Below are 21,207 nucleotides of genomic sequence, written 5' to 3' on the forward strand. Positions count from 1 at the left end.
TACCTGGTAGAACCTTGGGATTCTCAGTGTCCTCATCTAAATGAGAAAAAGTCACCGCTACTTTTTGCTTCCCTTCCCTCTTTCCCTTGTCCCCTACTCTCTCTGATTCTCCCACTTTGCTCTGAGTATATATATCGAGCACCTGCCATGTTTCAGGGGTGGTTTTAGGCACGTAAATGAAAAATTGTGATAGTTTCTTTCAAGAAGATTGCAGCCTTATAAGAAAACAAAGACATTACAACGTACTATGATAAATATTGCAGTGATGATGTACACTGTGTATGCCTGGAGCACTGGAATAGAAGTTCCTGTGCTTGCTTGAGGATGTCATAAAAGCTTTGAAAGTGAGATAATGTTTAAACTGAAACTCTGAGATGTACAGACATTTGCCAGGTGGGATGAGGGATAAGGGTAAGTTGATCAAATGAGATAGCAGGTGAAAGCATTCAGTACAGTGCCTGTTACTGAATAGGATCTCAATACCTGTGTCAGCAGGTTCAGGGGCAGACTGGATACTTATAAAAATACTGTGGTATAAACTGTTTATTGAACTGAGTTAATATACTGAGCATTGTTCTAGACATTTTATATTTATTATTTGGGATCCAGTAAATAACTATTTGAGGTATTTTTTATTCCTAGGAGTTATTTTGTCCTGAGTTTACAGATATGGAAACTGGGGCACAGCATTGTTGTTTTTCATATGTCTGTGGTCATGTGGCTTGAGTTTGTAAATTGGAGAATGGAGATTCAAACCCAGATTCAAATCAGCATTAATCCATGCATAGTTTCCATTATGCTTTTTAAAATGCCATTCCCATAGGGTTGCCAGTTGTAGGGTGTCCTTCTTGGTCAGATGGAGAGACTTATCTAAGGCTTCCTTTAATATTCAAGATAGGCCGGATTTAGCCTGTAATCCCAGCACTTTGGGAGGCCGAGGCAAGTGGATTGCCTGAGCCCACAGGTTCCAGACCCGCCCGGGCAACTTGGCGAGACCTCATCGCTACAATAAATAAAAAATTAGCCAGGCGTGGTAGCGCACGCCTGTAATTCTGGCTACTCGGAAGGCTGAGGCAGGAGGATCACTGGAGCCCAGCAGGTCGAGGCTGCAGTGACCGGGAGCGGCCACTGCACTCCAGTCTGGGCAATGGAGTGAGACTCCAACTCAGAAAAAACCAAAACAAAAAAACTCAAGACAAATGGGAAAATCTCCTTATTTTCAATCCTATTCACATGAACTATAATAATTTGAGTCTGAATTGAACTTGTTTAGATAAAACTCTTGGTCAACATTGACTGTTATGGTGCTTGTGTACTTCTTTTGACTTCGATTTTTTTAAGGGATTTGAATTAAGAAAGAACTAGCACCTTGCTTTTCTTCAGCGAATTGAATGAATTCAGCGAGTGAATATTAAGAATGCATAAAGGAAGCTGGGCTCGGTGGCTCGGCCTGTAATCCCGCGCCTTTGGGAGGCTGAGGTGAGTGGATTGCCTGAGCCCGCGGGTTCGAGACCCGCCTGGGCAACTTGGCGAGACCTCATCTCTACAATAAATCAAAAATCAGCTGGGCGTGGTAGCGCGCGCCTGTACTTCCAGCTACTTGGAAGACTGAGGCGGAAGGATCGCCGGAGCCCAGCAGGTCAAGGCTGCGGAGGCCGGGAGCGGCCACTGCACTCCAGTCTGGGTGACAGAGTGAGACTCCTACTCAAAAAAAAAAAAAAAAAAATTACATAAAGGGAAATTACAGTATTGCCTAAAAAATAGTTACCCATTTGTTTCCATCTGTGTCCATACAGACAAAGTGAATCCGTAGAATTAAAAAAAAGAAAAACCATGTAACAGAATGGAGATCTGTATTCTGTAACACAAAGAAAAGGAGACTTGCCCACTGGGAAGCAACTTGTCTAAGGTAATGGGTGCATTAGTTGTAGAGCCAAGGCTCACTCCCAGATCTCCTGACATTTAGTCCTGTGATCTTTCTTTTTATTTACTTATTTATTTTTTAATTGGTGTCTCACTTTGTTGTCCAGGCTGGTGGAGTGGCACGCTCATGGCCACTGAAACCTTGACCTGCTGGGCTCAGGCGATCCTGCCACCTCAGCCTTCCAAGTAACTGGAACCACAGGTGCTTGCCACCACACCCAGCTAATTTTTTTGATTTATTGTAGAGACGAGGTCTCGCCAAGGTCCCCAGGCTGCTCTTGAACCCCTAGGCTCAGACTCTGACCTCGGCCTCCCAAAGTGCTGGGATTACAGGCGTGAGGTACTGGGCCTTGTGTTTCTATGGGTGCCTCAGGCTAAATGGTTCTTAAAGTATCTTGTCATGTACTTTAAAAGCATATAGTCCTTACTTAAGCATTCTGGTATGCATATTATATATTCACCACTGTATACTGTATATTGTATAGTGATTCATTGTCAGCTAATAGTATATTTTTACACCGATGTGTCTTAGAAAACATTGTCTTTCCTTCATAGAACTATTAAAAAGAAATAATATATTTGAATTTTATCAAGTTTTTTTTACCTTTTGCTTTTTTTACTTCTGTTATCTAGAAATTTGCTTTTTTCTCATAACATACCTGAATCACTCAGCTTTATTGGGCTTAAGTTTTTCTACGATTTAATTTGTAATTATATTCATTGTTCTGCTTAATGATGGAGAGAATCACTTAAATTTATTGTTGTTATAATTAGAGAAAGTCAGCTATCAAGATATTAAGGCCAGGCATGGTGGCTCACACCTGTAAATAATCCTAGCATTTTTGGAGGCTGAGATGGGAGGATCGCTTGACCCTAGGAATTTGGGACCAACCTGGGCAACATAGTGAGATCTCTTCTCTCCAAATAATCAAAATTAGCCAGGTGTGGTGGCTAGTGGAAGATTGCCTGGCCCCAGGAGGTCAAGGCTGCAATGAGCTGTGATCCTGCCACTGTACTCCAGTTTGGGCAATAGTGTGAGTCCTCACCTAAAAAAAAAAGAAAAGAAAAGAAAACATTTTAATCAACTTGTTCAAGGAGTGGTGGTGAGGAGAGCCAGGATTTTATTTTCAGAATTGTCTCCCATTCATCAGTTTTAGATGATCCTTTCTGTCCTGAAGCATTTGGAGCAGTCTTGCAAAGATTTGTGTGTCACAGTTACAGCATCATTATCCATCTTAACAATAAAATGTTATATAAGGCAAGTATTAATAATAATTTATAGCAAGTGATATATATGACTTCTGAATTTCTTTGTAAAACCAATACCTCTTTTTCATTTTTGTACTTCAGTTGTGACAATCTCTTGCTAAAACTATTATAGTTACCATGTAACAGGTACCCCCACATGCACTCTTCCTGGCTCCAAACATCCACCTTATTGCCTAAGTAGCTATGTTTTTTTAAAACATAGATTTGATCTTGCTACTTCTGATAGCAAATGGAGTGTCAGTAGGTATGTCCTTGTAGACAATGAAATGCTTAAGATGTTAATAAAAAATGTTCTTTATTTGGCCTTCGCTTGTATTTTCCAGCCTCATTTTTGGTCACTCCCTTCACAGTAATATGCTTAAACTGCTGCCTCTGCCATTCTCAGACATTGTATTAACTATTCCTGCTACACAAACATGGTTAACCATGAGCTCAGTTTGAATCACTATCTTTAGTCCCCATTAAAATCTCCCTTTTGGCCAGCGTGGTGGCTCGTGCTTGTAATCCAGCACTTTGAGAGGCCAAGGCAAGAGGATTGCCTGAGCCCAAGGATTCCAGACCAGCCTGGGCAACATGGCAAGATCTCATCTCTACAGTAAACCAAAAAATTAGCTGGATATGCCTTTAATTCCAGATATTTGGAAGGCTGAGGCGGAAGTGTCGCCGGAGCCTAGCAGGTCAAGGCTGCGGTGGCCATGAGCGTGCCACTACACTCGAACCTGGGCAACAGACTGAGACTCCAGCTTAAAACAAACAAACAAAAAAACCTCCCTCTCCATGCTTTCAAAAATGTATGCCAAGTGTACAAGTGTCTATAATGCCTCTACCTGGTATAGAACCCTCCTTGGTATTATTTCCTTTGGCACTGGGAAATTTTTTTCTATTATTAATTTCATAATTGTTGTTCCTCTATATTTTGTATTATCTCCCCCTGGAATTCAAATTAGAGTTGAATAATTGTCTGTGTGTGAGTGTTTCTCTTCCTGTATTTCTTGTTTTTTCTCTCCCATTTCTTCTTCCATTTTCTCTCTCCCTTCCTCCCTTTTTTCTCTCTCCCCCTTTCTTTCCTTCATTGTCTACTTATACTATAATATGAAAGTTTTTCCCCGCTCCCCTCCCTTGGGGAAGTGAATCCCCTCTTTCTCTCTCTCCAATTTGCTTTGTAAATAAACCATATTTTCTAATATTTAAAAAAAATTAAGTTTTTCTAGTCGTTTACTTATTAACCCACTTAATTTTAACAATCATTTTTTATTTTCTGAGAGTGCTTTTTAAATTCTCTGAGTGGTTTTGATCTTGTTTTATTTTTTGTCTCAAATAAATACTACTAATAATACAAAACCATCAAAATGATAGTAAACTCATAAAAAATGGGTTCACAATAAGAGAGAATGAGATACTAATTAGATGGTGTATAAAATTATTTTGTTCTGTCATTCATCTTGATCTTTCATAATTATGCTGCATGTTTTGTGATTCTTGGTTGACCCTTTAGATGTGTGAATGAGGGGTAAGAATGAGAGATAGGAATGACTTAAGGTCCAGTGTGTGGGGAGGCAGTTCTTATACAAGTGGTCTTGTATAAGAGGCTAAGGTGAGGATCACTTGTGCCCAAGAGCTTGAGAGTGGATGGATGCTAGTGTGCAGAATCCAGTATTTTATCAGTTGTCTGGATATTTCCTTCGGTCTCTCTAGAGAAGGGCCTCAAATCATTAGCTTCTAGGCAATGTTTGTCTCCTTGTGTGTGAGTAGGAACAGGAGTGGATGAATGAAATGGGCATTTAGTCCTTCTACAAACCTTCTGTTATCCCTCCTGTTTTCAAGACCACTGTGTGCTCCAGCCTTCATCATCCACGTTATGTTGGAGCACAGTCTCTCGTGGTTCTATTAGGAATGTTGGTTCTTACTTCTGCTGCAGTCCCTTCTGTTAGGTATCTATTTTTTGAGTCGGGGTTTCACTCTTTGACCCAGGCTGGACTGCAGTGGCACGATTATGGCTCACTGCCACCTCCACCTCCTGGGTTCAGTGATCCTTCTGCCTCAGCCTCCTGAGTAGTGGGGACTACAGGTACATGCCACCACATTCAGCTATTTTTTTTTTCTTGTAAAGACCAGGTCTCACTATGTTGCCCATGCTGGTCTATCAAACTCCTGGGCACAAGTGATCCTCCCACCTCAGCCTCCCAAAATGCTGGGATTACAGGTGTGGGCCACTGCACTTTGTTTCTTCTGTGAGGTTTCTAGGGTGTGCCTACTTCAACTCAGTTTTCAGTCAACACTTGAACTCTAGAAATGTGTTGAATTCGGTTTTGTGGTGAGGACACCCCTCTCATTCTCTCTTCCTTATTGTGAATCCATTTTTTAAAATTAGTTTATCATTTTGATGGTTTTTGTTGTTTTGGGAGACAAGGTCTTGCTTCTTTGCCCAGGCTGGAGTGCACTGCAACCTCATACTCCTGGACTCAAGCAATCCTCCTACCTCAGCCTCATGAGTAGCTGCAACTAGAGGCATACACCACCAGATGTGGCCAATTTTTTTTTAATTTTTTTGTAGTGATAGTGTCTCACTTTGTTGCCCAGGCTGGTTTCAAATTTCTGGGCTCAAGCGATCCTTCTGCCTCAGCCTCCCAAAGCTCTGGAATTTCAGGCAGCACCATCATACCTAGCCTAATGGTTTTTGTTGTTGTTGTTGTTGTTTTGAGTTGGAGTCTCACTCTGTCACCCAGACTGGAGTGCAGTGGCCGCTCCCAGCCACCGCAGCCTCGACCTCCTGGGCTCTGGCGATCCTTCTGCCTCAGCCTTCCAAGTAGCTGGAACTACAGGCATGCGCTACCATGCTCGGTTAATTTTTGATGTATTGTAGAGATGCGGTCTCGCCAAGTTGCCTGGGCAGGTCTCAAACCCGCGGGCTCAGGCAATCCATTCACCTCAGCCTCCCAAGGCGCGGGATTACAGACTGAGCCACCGAGCCCAGCAGCCTAATGGTTTTTAAAGAATAACACGAGACACCTCACCTGTCTGTTTAGCCAGCCATCTTGAACTGGAAATCAGCTTATGCTTTCTAGAGAAGAAAATGTACTCTTATTTTTAAGGAGAGTCAGGCATTAAACTATAGCAACACTTTAAAGGCCTCCCCAATCTAGCTATTTTATGCTCAGATCCAATAAATCGGCTGCTATCCCTCGCAGCCGATCAAGATGAGAGGCAGAAACTGGGAGAAATAGGTGTTTAATCTGATACTATAGAATCAGGAAGCATGTTGGAGTATTCACCCAAAAAACCACTCCTCCACAGTACAACATACTCAGAATTTATGCTCCATAGCCCCTACCCACCCTCTAGGCTAAATTAACAGTGACGTGACTCAAGATCTCCTGATGCCTTCACCAACTCCCAGGATTGAGTGAACAAGACCCACAGGCAGTTTCGTTGTGACTCAAGATCTAAGCATGATGATAGTTCCTTTGAGGGGGGCAGCAGGATGGGAAGCTACAGCGGTCAAAGAAGCTACCTTGGTACATTTAGATAAGCAGCTTCCAGTCATACACGAAACATACAAGAAACCCCCATGCCAGAGCCTCGGCCTGTGACAGTTAGAAAGAGCATGTGCCAAGAAAGATGTTATCCTGTTCATCTCCAGAGCCCTAGGTAGAAATGCTTGGCAAGTCACGCAAAACATTTGGACTGCTCTCGCTTGACTCCATATTCCTGCTATTATTCTTTGAAATTCATTTTTAAATAGTCAAGTGGAGGAAAAGAAGTAGTGTAGCAAGAAGATTGAAAGCCAATGTTATTATAATTCTTAAATAAATTTGTGCCACAATAAATTTTAAGAATTGGAATAAGGGAAAGAGGGAGAAAGAGAGATTGACTTAGTTGGAGGAGGAAGAACACAAATTAGAGATGTCACAAGAGCTAACTTAATATGTGCACATTCAAAATGTGCCTGTCCTGTTGTAATTATGAGATATCTTAGTAGGAATTATGTGATATCTTAGTAGGCATGTCAGCAGTTTCTTCGAAATGCTTTTTTGTTTATTTGGTTATTCATTTGTTCATTTATTCACTAAATAAGTGTGATGCCCTTCTGTAGAAAATAAATCTTTACTTTTTCCAAACAAATGGCACTGAAGAAAATGTAAGCCTATGATGGGTGCAGTGGCTCATTAGGAACGCCAAGACGAGAGGATCGCTTGAACCCAGGAGTTCAGGACCAGTCTAGGCAAAATAACAAGACCTCGTCTCTACAAAAAATAAAATTAGGCAGCTTGTGGTGGCATACCTGTAGTCCCAGCTACTCAGGAGGCTGAGGTGGAAAGATTGCCTGAGCCCAGTATGTCGAGGCTACAGTGAGCCATGATCATGCCACTGCACTCCAGCCTGGGTGACAAAAACAACCAAACAAAAAGTAAGCCCAAACACCAAAAGTCCTGCCTTATAAGTTATTACATGTAGATTGAACAAATCTACATCAGTCTGCATTCTTGGTTTGGATAGGCACAACATCATGAGTTGTGAGACATATTGAATTTGGGTGGTGTTTCCTTAGAGGATGTAGATGAAAGGACAAGGAAAATAGGTTTGTATTAACTTCTGAATGGCGTCAGAGCATTATCACACTGTACTGTTATAATCCTGTTAACACTTTATTCCAGATATACCAAATACAGTGTCACCTTGACATAGAAAGTAAGACAACTTTTTTTTATGTAATAGAAATAGGAGCCAGAATTTTTGACTTTGCATGAACAACTCACATAACCCCTTAAAGTTCAGTCTGTGTTTTTTTCAAATGGGTATTGCCTAATAATCCTTAAGGATCTTATTGATGCTAAATCTAGAATTATTTTAAGTACTTACTGAATGATAGCTATTTGCAGACATTATGCTAAGGCCTTTAGAAAATACTAAAATATATTGGCCTTCAGTACAAGATAAATCCAAAAGAACAAATAAGATGTAAAGCAAACACAAATATCTGCATTACACAGCAATGTAGTGTAAAAACTATTTAGAAGAATCAATTAAGTGAAAGGAAGATTTCCAGATTGAGACATTTGAGAATGATTGAATAAGCATCATTTCAACTATGCCTTGACTTGAGTAAGGTTTCTTCAATTTGTACAAATGTATAGGGTACATATGCTGTTAAGTTACATGCATAGATTTCATAGTAGTCAAGCTGGGGCTTTTAGGGTATCCAGTCACAATAATGTATATTGTGCCCATAAACTGATTTCTCATTATCCAACCCCCTCCTATCCCTGTGCCCTTCCAAGTCTCTATTGTCTATCAATCTATTCTGTATGTCCATCTGTACACATTTTTTAGCATTATGAGTGAGACCATATTATATTTGACTTTCCATGCTTGAGTTGTCTCACTTAAGCTGATGACTTCTAGTTCCATCCATGTTGCTGCAAAAGACATTATTTCTTTTTTTCTTTATGGCTGAGTAGTATTCCGTGTTGTGTGTGAGTCACATTTGCTTTGTCCCTTCATCCATCAGTGGACGCTTAGGTCGATTCCATATCTTTGCTGTTGTGAATAGTGTTGCAGGAAACATACGAGTGTGGGCGTCTTTTTGATATATTGATTTATTTTCCTTTTAAGTAAGAAAATCCCAAGGGCAACTCCCTCAGGTCCCCTCCCACTCTGGGAGCTTTTCTGTCCTCTCAATAAATCCTGCTTGAAAGAAAGGAAGGAAGGAAGGGAGGGAGGGAAAATAAAAGAAAGAAAATAAATCTCAGTAATGTGATTGCTAGATTGAATGGTAGTTTTATTTTTAGTTCTTTGAGAAATCTCCATACTGTTGTCCATAGAAGTTATACTAATTTATAGAGACCAGCAGTCTATATGTGTTTCCTTTCTCTGCATTTTCCCAATATCTGTTAATTTTTTACCTTTTAATACTAATTGTTCTGATTGGGATAAGATGATATTGCACTGTGGTTTTAATTTGCATTTCCCTGATGATTCGTGATATTGAACTTTTTTTAATGTACCTGTTGACCATTTGTATGTCTTCTTTTGAAAAATGTCTGTTCGTGTTCTTTGATCACTGTTTTTGCTGTTGTTGTTGTTGAGTTGAATTCCTTGTATATTTTGAATATTAGTCTCCTGTCAGATGACTAGTTGGCAAATATTTTCTTCCATTCTGCAGGTGTCTGTACACTCTGTTGATTATTTCTTGTCAGTTTAAGTGCTTTTTATTTGTTTTTGGTTTTATTTTTGAGCCCTTATTGAGTAAGATTCTAATAAATATCCATAACTAGGAGAGTGAGTCTGACCAGAATAAGCTGGAATACAGAGAAGAGAAAATATTCTGAAAAGTCAAAGCCAGTTTTACTAATGGAGAGTGATGGGAAAGAAAGTGGGCAGTGTCAGTAGAGGTACTATTATGAAGGATTTCACCTACAATCTAAGAACAGTATTGTAGATACTGATATTGAGGCAGGAGACCAATGGGCTAACATTTATTGAGAAAGGATATGCAGGTGTAGAAGGTGCTGTTGAATAGGGAGAAGATTTGATGCTGAAATATCAATGAAAAACTGTTACACTTATCCTGGCAATAGATATAATATCGGGACCAAAGAAAAATGTCTCCCTTGTCCTCTGAAGAGTTACTGAGAATCACTAATGAGAGGGAGATTAATAAGAGAAAAGATATACAAGTTTATTTGATCATAGTTTTATGTGACACAGGAGCCCTTAGAATGAAGACCCAGAGATACAGGGGAAAATGTTCATTTTAATGCTTAGTTTCAACAAAGTATGAACAACCATGTAGAAATACATGGACAAAAATGGTATGAGCCAATGCTAATAGGTTGCGTGGGGAAACCCAGCAAGGCCTGTCTGTCTAGATTTTTCTTGAATTCTCTGAGTATGTGTTTTTGCCTTCCGGGTATGGGACAGAACCCTCTCTGGAATGGAGGTCTTATGATCTGTAGTCAAACAAGGTAGGTGAGATCATTTATGACAAGTTTTTACATAGAAAGGGACAGGCAAAGGAGATAAAGTAATAGTTTTAGGTTTTATGACTGGCTTTGGTGAAAAGGGGTTCTGATTTCTATGACCCCCACCTTGGGCAAGAAGAATCTAGTTTCTGTGGCTAGTGGCGAGGTGGAGGGTAGTGTCAAAGGGAACTGAGAGGAGGGTAGGAGAAAGAGAGGAACTTTAGAACTTTATTTTTGAGGTCTTTATTTATTTTGGGGTATAGTTTTCTGAATCCCAATACTAGGTAAGACCTGAAGTAGGCAATGGCAATCCAATGAAGTGGATGGGGCAGATGAAAGAGAGATATGAAATAAGAAAGCCTGAAAATCAGTAAATGGTTAGGGAAAACTAAGGATTGAAAACACTGTGATTGGAAAAAGGAGAAACCTTTCATAAAACTTGGCAAGTCAAGGGTAGAAGTTGATTTTTGGTAACAAATATAATGAGATAATTTCCCATCTTTCAACAAATCTTTCCCACCTTTGTAGGAACTATTTTGTTATAATAGCAAAGAGAATATTCTCTGTGAATCCTTGTTATTTTTTTTTTTTTGTTTGCAAAGCCATTATAGTTTTTGGGAGGTTTTGGTCAAATATTATCAATCTCAATTGCTTTATGTACTAATTTGAGGAAGGCAGGCATATATGATAGAGTTTTTAAAAGTCTATTTTTAGAATATCATGAAGAATAGCCAGAATTGAGTGGTTTGTAATAGTGAGAACTTGACGTTAGATTTGGAAAAGCAGTTCACTTATAAATGATACCTATCAAAAACTGTACTAATGGCTGGGCACAGTAGCTCACACCAGTAATCTCAGCACTTTGGGAGGCCAAGGCGAGAAGATTGCGTGAGCACAGGAATTCGAGACTAGCCCGGGCAACTTGGTGGGACCTTCTCTCCACAATAAATAAAAAAATTAGCAGGGCTTGCTGGCTCGTGCCTGTAGTTCCAGATACTTGGGAGGCTGAGGTGGAAGGATCGCCTGAGCCCGGCAAGTCGAGCCTATGGGAGCCATGAGCGTGCCACTGCACTTCAGCCCGGGCAAGAGAGTGAGACTTCTACTCAAAAAAAAAAAAAAAAAAAATCGTAGTAATGGAAAATGAAATCAAATTAAGTTGGGGCAAGTTCAGTGACTTACTTTGGTGCAGAAGGAACTGCACTATTTCCAAGAAAAGTGCGCCAGTGATGGAATTTTTTTTGCAAGAACATCTGAACACATGATATCTAATTTAAAATGTTCCTTTGTTCTCATAATTTCAGTTGTTGAACTGTGCTCCACTTCATCTGATTTAAAAGAGAAATAATATGCACTTTCTTCAGTGGGGAGGGAGAAAGGAAAGCAAAAGAACTGTTTATAATTCATGACACAGCTTAGGAGACAAAATGAGAAGATGCTTTAGAAACGTTAAAACAGCCATAACAGTAACAATGTGCTGTTTTAAAGAATGTGGGCAGTTTTTTTTTTTTCCCTACATTCCATCAGACAGCAGAAAAGGCACTGTCCAACTGTAGACTTCCGCATGAAGGGTTCCTCTGTCAGGTGACCTGTGCCAGAAACCGGTCAGAACCCAGTTTCTGTGGGGGAATCCTACTTCCACAATCAACAGTCTCCTTTTGCAGTAGATTTTGAAGTTTTGTTTGTATTTGTTTCATGTGATTATTTGGTTATGCATAATTAGGTAGCAGCCTTGGGTGGGATGAAGGTTTCGGTCTGGAGTCTCCGAGTCGCTCTGGGATCAATGGAGCCTGGAGATTGCTGGGGTCAACTCTGTTCAACTGGATTTTTATTTCGGTGGAGGCGAGAGAGGGGAGAACATTTCTGAGACTTTCTTATGTTAATATGACTCACCCAAAGGGAAACAATTTACAACGTTTCATCAACTTATTTGGCCATAAAACCTTTTTCTTAACAGTTTTCTCATGAAGTCTTTTTCAAAACACTGGTTATTCAAAACTCAAATCTTCCAAATTTAAAAACAGAAAAGAAATTAAATGGCTCATTCACAGCTATATAGCAATTTACTTAAAGAACTAGACCAGAACTAAGGTCTTCTAACATAGTATATTTTCTTCCTTTTGCCCTTCAAATTCAGAAGTCTTTAAAAACTATATAATATTCCAAATTAGATTGGTAAAATGTACACAAATGGATTTGAATAAATAAATGAAACTAATGATTTAATTATTTTTAGTATATTTTGAATTGGTACATAGCCTTTGATGAAAAAAGTAGGATTGAGAGCCAATTAGTATTTGAAACCAAGGTTTTACAATTTTATAATTGGTAAGCTTTTTTTTGGCAAAAAAATCAACTGTCTTTCAAATTATAAAAATAGATTTCCTTTCAAATTGTAAAAAGTGCAAACAGTACAGTAATATGTATACCAGAAAGTGTTTCCACTTTTCCGGAACAGGACTGGGGAAAATGACTCTGATTTAGTGTCTGTCGTTCCAGACCCCATCACTGCATAAGTAAACAAGTATCTTTGAAAAACTTTAGTCTGGGAGCTGTGGCTCATGCCTATAATCCCAGCACTTTGGTAGGCCAACGTGAGAGAGTTACTTGAGCCCAAGAGTTTGAGACCAACCTGGGCAACACGGCGAGACCTCCTCTCTACAATAAATTAAAAAATTAACCAGGCGTGGTAGCACATGCCTGTGGTTCCAGCTACTTGGAAGGCTGAGGGGAAAGGACCATCTGAGCCCAGCAGTTCGAGGCTGCCATGGCGGTGAGCATGCCATTGCACTCCAGCCTGGGTGACAGAATGAGACTTTGACGTAAAAATAACAACTAAAAAAAACTCCAAAACTTTTGATGGCATGGTGGTATGTTCCTGTAATCCCAACTACTCTAGAGGCTGAGGCAGGAGGAGCACTTTAGCCCAGAAATTCAAGACCAGTCTGGGCAAGATAGCAAAACTGTCTCAAAACAAAATAAAACAAAGACTTTAAGTAGATGGCTTTATGGTAGACATCATGTTCTTTAACCTTAATTGTACTCAGCAATATTACATGCTTATCTTCTCATATCAATGCATATCAATCTTTTAAAAAAAACTTCTTAATGGCTTAATAATGTTATATTACATGGCTGTATTTTAATATATTTAACCAGTTGCCCATTGACTAACTTTAAGGTAGTTGTAATTTTTTTTATCAGATGATGCTGTGATATCTTTTTTTGAATCTTTGTGTGAGTCTGTAATAGAGTCACTGAAGTGGAATTGCTGGAACAAAGAATATGCAGGCACATTTAAATTTTTCTAAGTATTGCCAAATTATCTTTTTAAAAAAATGGTAGCAGTTTATTTTTCCATTGCCAGCATTTCAATAAGAGACTTAATAATGGTGCAGTTTTCATTGAACTTTAAAAAAAGACATGATACTTTTGAAATTGATAACAAAATCTTTTTCTTTCTTAAAACTATGAAGATGATTTATAAAACAGTGATAATCATGATCTCTCTTTCTCTCCCCCACCCCGCTCTTTACAGAGCAAACTATTCATGGAAGGATTTAGAAGCCTAAAAGAAGGAGAACCAGTGGAATTCACATTTAAAAAATCTTCCAAAGGCCTTGAATCAATACGGGTAACAGGACCTGGTGGGAACCCCTGTTTAGGAAGCGAAAGAAGACCCAAAGGGAAGACACTACAAAAGAGAAAACCAAAGGGAGATAGGTAATCATTTTACTTTGTAATTTATGAGTTTATTGTATTTGGAAAAGATTTTTGAAAATTTCTTTATATTTTTATGTTATTGGATTTTTGTATAGTCTAGCCAAAAGAAAAGGTCACCATCATATGGTTGAATAGAATATATCAGGAATATAGGCTGTCTTGTAATTTGCATTATCTGTGCAGCGTGTACTGAGCTGAGCATTCAGCATTAGGCATTGAATGATCCTTTGACCACCATTTCCACCAAACTGTTCTGAGACCACAAATGAGAACCTGATGTTCCCAACAGTCAGAGGTACCCTTCTGTACATTCAGAATTTGCCAATACCCTACTTGTTTTCTTAAATGAAAATACACTTATCATTTTGTCTGTTTTCAAAAGATAGCTCACATGTAGAAAATCTAAATAATATAAAAACTATAAAGAAGCAAGGAAAAACATCACTTGAAATCCTAACTAACTAGAGATGAGAATCATAATATAGATGCTATTTTGAAACGTACTTTTTTTTTACTTAACAATATATGAGGGGGGATCCCCCCAAAAACCCCAGAATTATCTTTTAGAGGGTCGGCCCCTTGTAGTGCACTCGGAATTTATTCCTCAGGATCAAATGGTCAACCAAAGTTTTTATCTGGAAGTTTTGAGAAGCTTGAGTCACGATTTACAAAAGAAATGTACCAAGTTGTGACAAACAGGGGACTGGTTCTTCCACCATGAAGATGCACCATGACTGTCCACACTATGCTGAGTGTTCAGCAGTTTTTGACCAAAAATGCCATAACATGGGTGCTGTGCCCTTCTGATCTACCTGTTCTTGTCTTGAGTGACTTTTTTTGTTTCCCCAATGAAAAAAGTCCTCAAAGGGAAACATTTTGCCCATGTGGAAGAAGTGAAACAAAACACAGCAGAAGCACTAAAAGGCATCAAAATGAATGAGTTCAAAAATTATTTTGAGCAGTGGAAAAAGCATCTTGAGAGGTGTATTGTATCAAGCGGAGAGTACTTTGAAGGTGACTGAAGTTTAAACGTAAGAATAAATTTATAATTTTTATAAACAAATTCTGAGTTTTTTCGGTCCCCCCTCATATTATAAATATTTCATTGACTCATTAGCACCTGTACCCATTTCTGCTATATGAATGTACCAGAAGTTAATTTAATATTAACTGTGTTAATGAATATTTAGGTTTTTTTTTTTTTTTTTGGTGTTTTTTATTTATCAGTAACACCATTGAGGGGTTTTTTTTTTTTAATAAGAGACTGACTCTGTTGCCCAGGCAGGAATGCAGTAGCGTGATTATGGCTCACTGCAGCCTCAGACCCTGGGCTCAGGCGATCTGTCTCAGGGTAGCTGGGACTACAGGGGTAATCCACCTCACCCATCTAATTTTTTTTTTTTTGTAGAGAAAAAGTCTCATTGTGTTTCCCAGGCTGGTCTTGAACTCCTGGGCTCAAGCAATCTGCCCTCCTTGGCCTCCTAAAGTATTGGGATTATAGGCATGAGCTACCATGCCCAGCCAACACCATTTTGGGAATTCATATATATACATTTTTGAAAAGCTGTCTGATTATATTTTTAGTGTAAATACTTACAGTGAAAATTCTGGATTAAAAAATATGCACTTTAAAAATTTTGGTACCTATTTTCAAACTACTCTCTGGAAATGACTAGGGCCAGCTCATTGAATGTCATCATTTTAAAAATATTTTCCAGTTACAAAGGTTAAGAGATACAGCTCGTTATTTTTCTTTGCATTACTTGAATATATTGAAGGATGAATTTTTTTTTTTTTTTTGAGTTGGAGTCTCACTCGGTCGCCCAGACTGGAGTGCAGTGGCCACTCCCGGCCTCCGCAGCCTCGCCTGCTGGGCTCCAAGGATCCTTCCGCCTCAGCCTTCCGAGTAGCCCAAATTACAGGCATGTGCTACCACGCCCGGCTGATTTTTTGGTTTATTGTAGAGATGAGGTCTCGCTGCCCAGGCTAGTCTCGAACCTGCGGGCTCAGGCAATCCACTCACCCCAGCCTCCCAAAAGCGCGGGATTACAGGCTGAGCCACTGAGCCCAGCGGATGAATATTTTTATATGTTAGATTTTCAGTTGTATTTTTCTTTTTTATGAATTGTACATTTCCTATCCTTTGACAATTTTGTCAAGATGCTCATTTGTTAAACATTATTGATTTGTAGCTCCTCTTTATATACTTAGGATGTGAATCTCTGGTCTCAAATTAAAAATATATATATTTTTCCACTTATGAAGTATATTTCAGCTTTAATTATTGTTGTTTTAAAAAATATTATTGAAGTTTTAATTTTTATACAGACTAGTCTGTGACTCCTTTATGTTATCTTGGCTTTAACTGCTATCTGGTTTTACAAACCACAAAATTAAAAATACACTATATTCATCTGTATTTTCAATAACATTTTTATTTATCTTTTATATTTAACTGTCCCTTTTCTTTGTAATCTAATTTATTTTTGAAGAGTGGACTGTAAAGCTGTCGGTTTTCTTTTCTCTCCAAACTGCTAGCTAGTTATCTCTACAGAATGTATTGCCTAGACCAGTTTTCCCAATGGTTTGAAAAGCCATCCAGTGAGAGAATAAATTGAATTTTCAATAATAATTTTAGATGCTAAATTTGTACAAAAGAAAGTGCATGAATATGTGTGAAATGTTAATGATGCACTTACCTATTAAAGTGGTTTCCTGTTCTCTACTAGAGAGATAGGTATGTTAAATGGTGAAATGATCAAGTAAGGTGACTGCTGAAACGTGACCAGTTAGCAACATGTAAGTGAATAGTGAAGTTGATAAGGACAGGTTCAACAGGCTGGTGGGAATGAAATATATACTTAAATATATACATACAAGTAAAGCAAAGTAAAATAAAATAAATAGTTCTTTATTTTTCCATAACTTTTATATAACATCATTAACAATGTAGTTCTAGAACATTTTTAGACTGGAATCATAAGAAGGAGAATATTGGAGGCTGGGATTTGAAGAATAAGATAGGCAGACATTCTTTCATCTAGGAACTTGTCAACCGTTGTACAGACTTTGATTCTAGAGAAAATGGGAAGTCCCTGGGAAATTGTAGGTTGAAAAGTAACATGACAATGATTTACCTTTGAGAGTGTCATTCTAGCAGCTGTGATGACTATACAAAGTGGAAAGGCAAGGATGAAAGCTGAGAGACCACTAAGGAGGCAGGTCCAATAACACAGAAGAGATGGTGATGGTTTGGGCTGTGATGGTAGCAGAAGTAATAAGCAAAATTCTAATCAGTTTTGAGAAGAGACAGTAGGGTTTCGTGATGTGTCTTGTGTAGACTGTGAGAGAAGATGAAGAGTCCAGGGTGACTCCAGAAGATGAAGAGTCCAGGGTGACACTACAGGAAAGATGGAGGGACCATGTACCAAGATGGGGAAGCCTGCGGAAGGAGCAGGAAATCAAATGTATGGATCAGACATATTTAATTAGAGATACATAATGAATATCCAAGGGAAGAGGCAGATTAAGCAAATGGATGCATAATATGGAGTTCCCTAGAGATCAAAATTTGGCAATATTCAACAAAAAGTTGATATTTACAGCTATTAGACTGAATGAGATCACCATTAAAAGTACTCACAGAAAAGAGAAAGCGAACTGAGCCCTGACATTCCAGCATTTAAAGGTGAAGAAGAGTAGGAGGAACACCAAAAAGCACTAAATAAGAAGGAGGGAACTAGGAGACGCAAGAAAAAATTTTGTCTCAGAAAGCGAGAAAAGAAAGTATTTCAAAAAGAAGAGGGTTTCAGTTGTGTTAAATGGTGCTGTGAAATGATCAAGTAAGTGACTACCGAAACTTGACCACTTGGTAACATGTGAGTCATTAGTGAAGTTGACAGGTGGGGGCAAAAGTCTACTTGGGTTGTGTTCAACAGAGAATGAATGGAGAGGAAACAGAGAGAGCAAGTGTAGACAATTGTTTTGAGAAGTTTTCCTGTAAATGGGAGCAGAAAAATGAAGCAGCTAAGGGGAGGAAATTATAGCATGTTTACTGGAATGGTCTCATAGAAAGAAAAGATTGAACATGGAGGAGAGGAGGGGACCATTTCTGGAGTGATTTCCTTGAGTGGGTGGGAAGATTTGGATTTAAAGCATAATTGGGGGATGTGGTCAAATGAGTACAAGTGGTTCATTCTTCAGACCTGGAGGCCAGGCACAGCATACAGGCCAGTTGCAGGCAGCAGGTAGATATGAAGGTGGGATAAGGTGAGATTTCTCCTTTTTATGATATTTTCTTAGTGAAATTCGAAGCAAAGTCATCAGCAGAGAGTGATGGTAGAAGACTATGTTTAGAAACTTAGAAAGAAAGGGGAAGGTATGAAATAGGGAAATAGAAGTATGAATGCATTATGGAAAAGTCATAAACTCCAGGCTGTGCCAAAGGCACACTTTAAGGTTAGTGGGCATGGATTTAAAGCAAAGTCAATTAACAAAATTGTGATTTTTCTCCAGCCCTATTTGTTGACTTCATGTCTACAGGTGTGGAACAGGTATTAAAATGGATTTAACTAGAATTGGGGTTTTTCTAATTAGAATTACAAAGGGCACTAAAGATGTATGCAAGGGAGCATTAGTAATGATGGATGGTAGACTGTCAACTGGGTCAAGAGTGAAGACGTACAGGTGATAAGCTCATGCTGTGTGGGTTTCATTGGGGTCAGAGACTTGTAGTTGGAGTACTAGAAGGAATGTTCTGGCAAGGTAGAATGTGGTGGTCAGAAGCTCCAGCTGCTTACAGAGCTCCAGCTGCTTTGACATGCTTAGTGTCCAATGACTAGGATGCTCATAATTTTTGTTACTAGGATTAGCAATTCCAGTTTTCCGTGTGCCACTGGTTTTTATAAAATGATAAAGAAACCACTTGCAGCAAAATATTCAAATAAGCATAGAGACTGAAACCATAAGAAAACAAGATTCAACAGTGTGGTAGCAGAAATGCATCTGTATTAATTTGTGGCTGGAACAGTTGCCAAGGCAATGATTTGCTCTCTAAATATTTGAAAGACTTTAAAGATCTTTGATAACTTTCTTGATTTCTTTCATGGTTATTAACTATGTCTACTTCCTGAAACACTTCTGGTAATAAGAATAAACTGTGCTTTGATCCATATTTCATATATTAGCATAATTGTGTAAAGTAGCCCCAAAATCTTAACAAAATATTCTGGATACTCTAGTTATTTCCAATTGCTTGTTTTTCCTTGGTAAGATAATTTATTATATTTCAGGGAATCAGCTCTTAGATTAATTTGTTATATGCTGTTTTTTTTCCTAATACTTTTTGTGATTATTCTTATTATTACTTCTGTTTTATTTTTTACTTATGAAAAATTCAGAATTTAGAAAGCAGGAAGAAGTGGTACAGTGAACACCCACGTAGAAAACCCATTTCGTATATTTTAATAATTACAAATGGTTTTTGTGGGATTGTTTTAAAGTATATTATGGATGCCATAGCACTTTGCCCCTTCTCATTGTTATCATATAAATAACACTTCCCTAATAAGCATCTAATACTCAGTCCATATTAATTTTCCTTTAGATATTACAGTTAATAATAATTTATTATATATTTCAAAATAGCTAAAGAGAAAAACTGAAATGTGCCCTACACAAAGAAAAAATTAATATTTTAGGTGATGGCGATCCCAATTACCCTGATCTGGTCATTGCAAATTTTGTACATGTATCAAAATATCCCATATGCCTCCAAAATGTAGTACAACTATTATATAGCAATTATAAAACAAAATTTCACTGGGCTCGGTGGCTCAGCCTGTAATCCTGCGCCTTGGGAGGCTGAGATGAGTGGATTGCTTGAGCTCGTGGGTTCGAGACCCGCCCAGGCAACTTGACGAGACCTCATCTCTACAATAAATCAAAAATGAGCTGGGCGTGGTAGTGCGCGCCTGTAGTTCCAGCTACTTGGAAGGCTGAGGCGGAAGGATCGCCAGAGCCCAGCAGGTCGAGGCTGCGGTGGCCGAGAACGGCCACTGCACTCCAGTCTGGGCAACAGAGTAAGACTCCAACTCAAAAAAAATAAAATAAAAATAAAACAAAATTTATTCTTAATAAATTTCTTCATATTTAAATTTTTTTTTATCTTTTGTAACTGTTTTTTTCAAACCAGAATTCAGTTAAAAAACCTGCCCTTCAGTTGGTTTTGATACATCTTAGGTCTCTTGTAATCTAGAAGTGCTATTATTAACTTGTTGAAGAGACTAGGCCAATTGTCTTATTCATGATCTGGATTTATACTAGTGTCATTAAACTTGTTTCTTTGACTCCTGTATTGCCTATAAATTGAATGCACTGTGCCAAAAATGTTAACTTGAATCTAATAATATCATTTTGACTTAACTTTGAATTTATGAACAATATGAGGGTTAGAGGAACAAGTTTAAAAACATCAGGGTGAACCAGATCATAGTTTGAATTTGTCTTATAAGTCCTTACAACCAGATTGAGTTTATTTACCTTCAGCAAGAATAACATAAAAGTGATATTGTGTTCTCATTGTAGCCTATCAGATGGCATACAGTTTTGATTTTTTTCTGTTACTGATGATGATTGTCTTTGACCACTTGGTCAAGATGGTATCAGCCAGCCCTCTCCACTTTAAAAGTTACTTTTTTCTTTTATAATTAATAAGCATTTTGTGAGGAGAAACTTTAAGACTATGTAGATATCCCATTCCCCATCAAACTTTTAACTTTTCATTTGTTATATTAGTCTGAACCATGGATTTCTGTTCTTTTTCTATGAGTTATACAATCTATAGTCATCATTATTTACCTTAGTGCTCAAATTTCCCAAATTTGGCCAATAGGAGCCCCTTTAGGCTGACTTCTGTGTCCTTTTGATGTGTCCCCATCATTTTTGGAGAACTTTCTTAGTAGTGTAAGGTCATACTCATAACCTACAAAATACTTAAAATAATGATATTAAATAGTTGATTTGGTTTGCTGAAGTACTAGATAACTAGAATTCCAGTTAATGTCTATTAAAAGAGGAAGTAAACATTGGTATATTTCTGTATATTTGCTTTGCTGAGAGGGTTGTTTGTACTTTTTTTTTTAATTGTCTGTAGTAAAATTGACTTTTTTCTCTTCTGGTGTTTGGTTGTATTAATTTTAATGCATATACAGATTTCAGTATCCAGATACTGAACAGTCTGATACCCCAAACTTGCTTGTTCTTTTTAAAAAAATTTAAAAATTTTTTTGAGTCAGAGTCTCATTTTGTTACCCAAGCTAGAGTACAGTGGCAT

The 21,207-nt window shown here is 38.2% G+C and overlaps 1 protein-coding gene across 2 annotated transcripts in view; it reads left to right on the forward strand.

The window, feature by feature from the left end:
* LIN28B (lin-28 homolog B) overlaps positions 1–21,207 on the forward strand; it is a 144,849-nt gene that overhangs the window by 81,106 nt on the left and 42,536 nt on the right. For both annotated transcript variants that reach the window (XM_021717091.1, XM_008067056.2), the window contains one exon: positions 13,690–13,874. In XM_021717091.1, the coding sequence (XP_021572766.1) occupies positions 13,690–13,874 (185 nt within the window). The remainder of the gene's footprint in view (positions 1–13,689; positions 13,875–21,207) is intronic.

This window comes from Carlito syrichta, unplaced genomic scaffold, assembly GCF_000164805.1.
Source record: "Carlito syrichta isolate Samal-C Ts95f unplaced genomic scaffold, Tarsius_syrichta-2.0.1 Scaffold309276, whole genome shotgun sequence".
In the NCBI taxonomy this organism is placed as follows: Eukaryota; Metazoa; Chordata; class Mammalia; order Primates; family Tarsiidae; genus Carlito; species Carlito syrichta.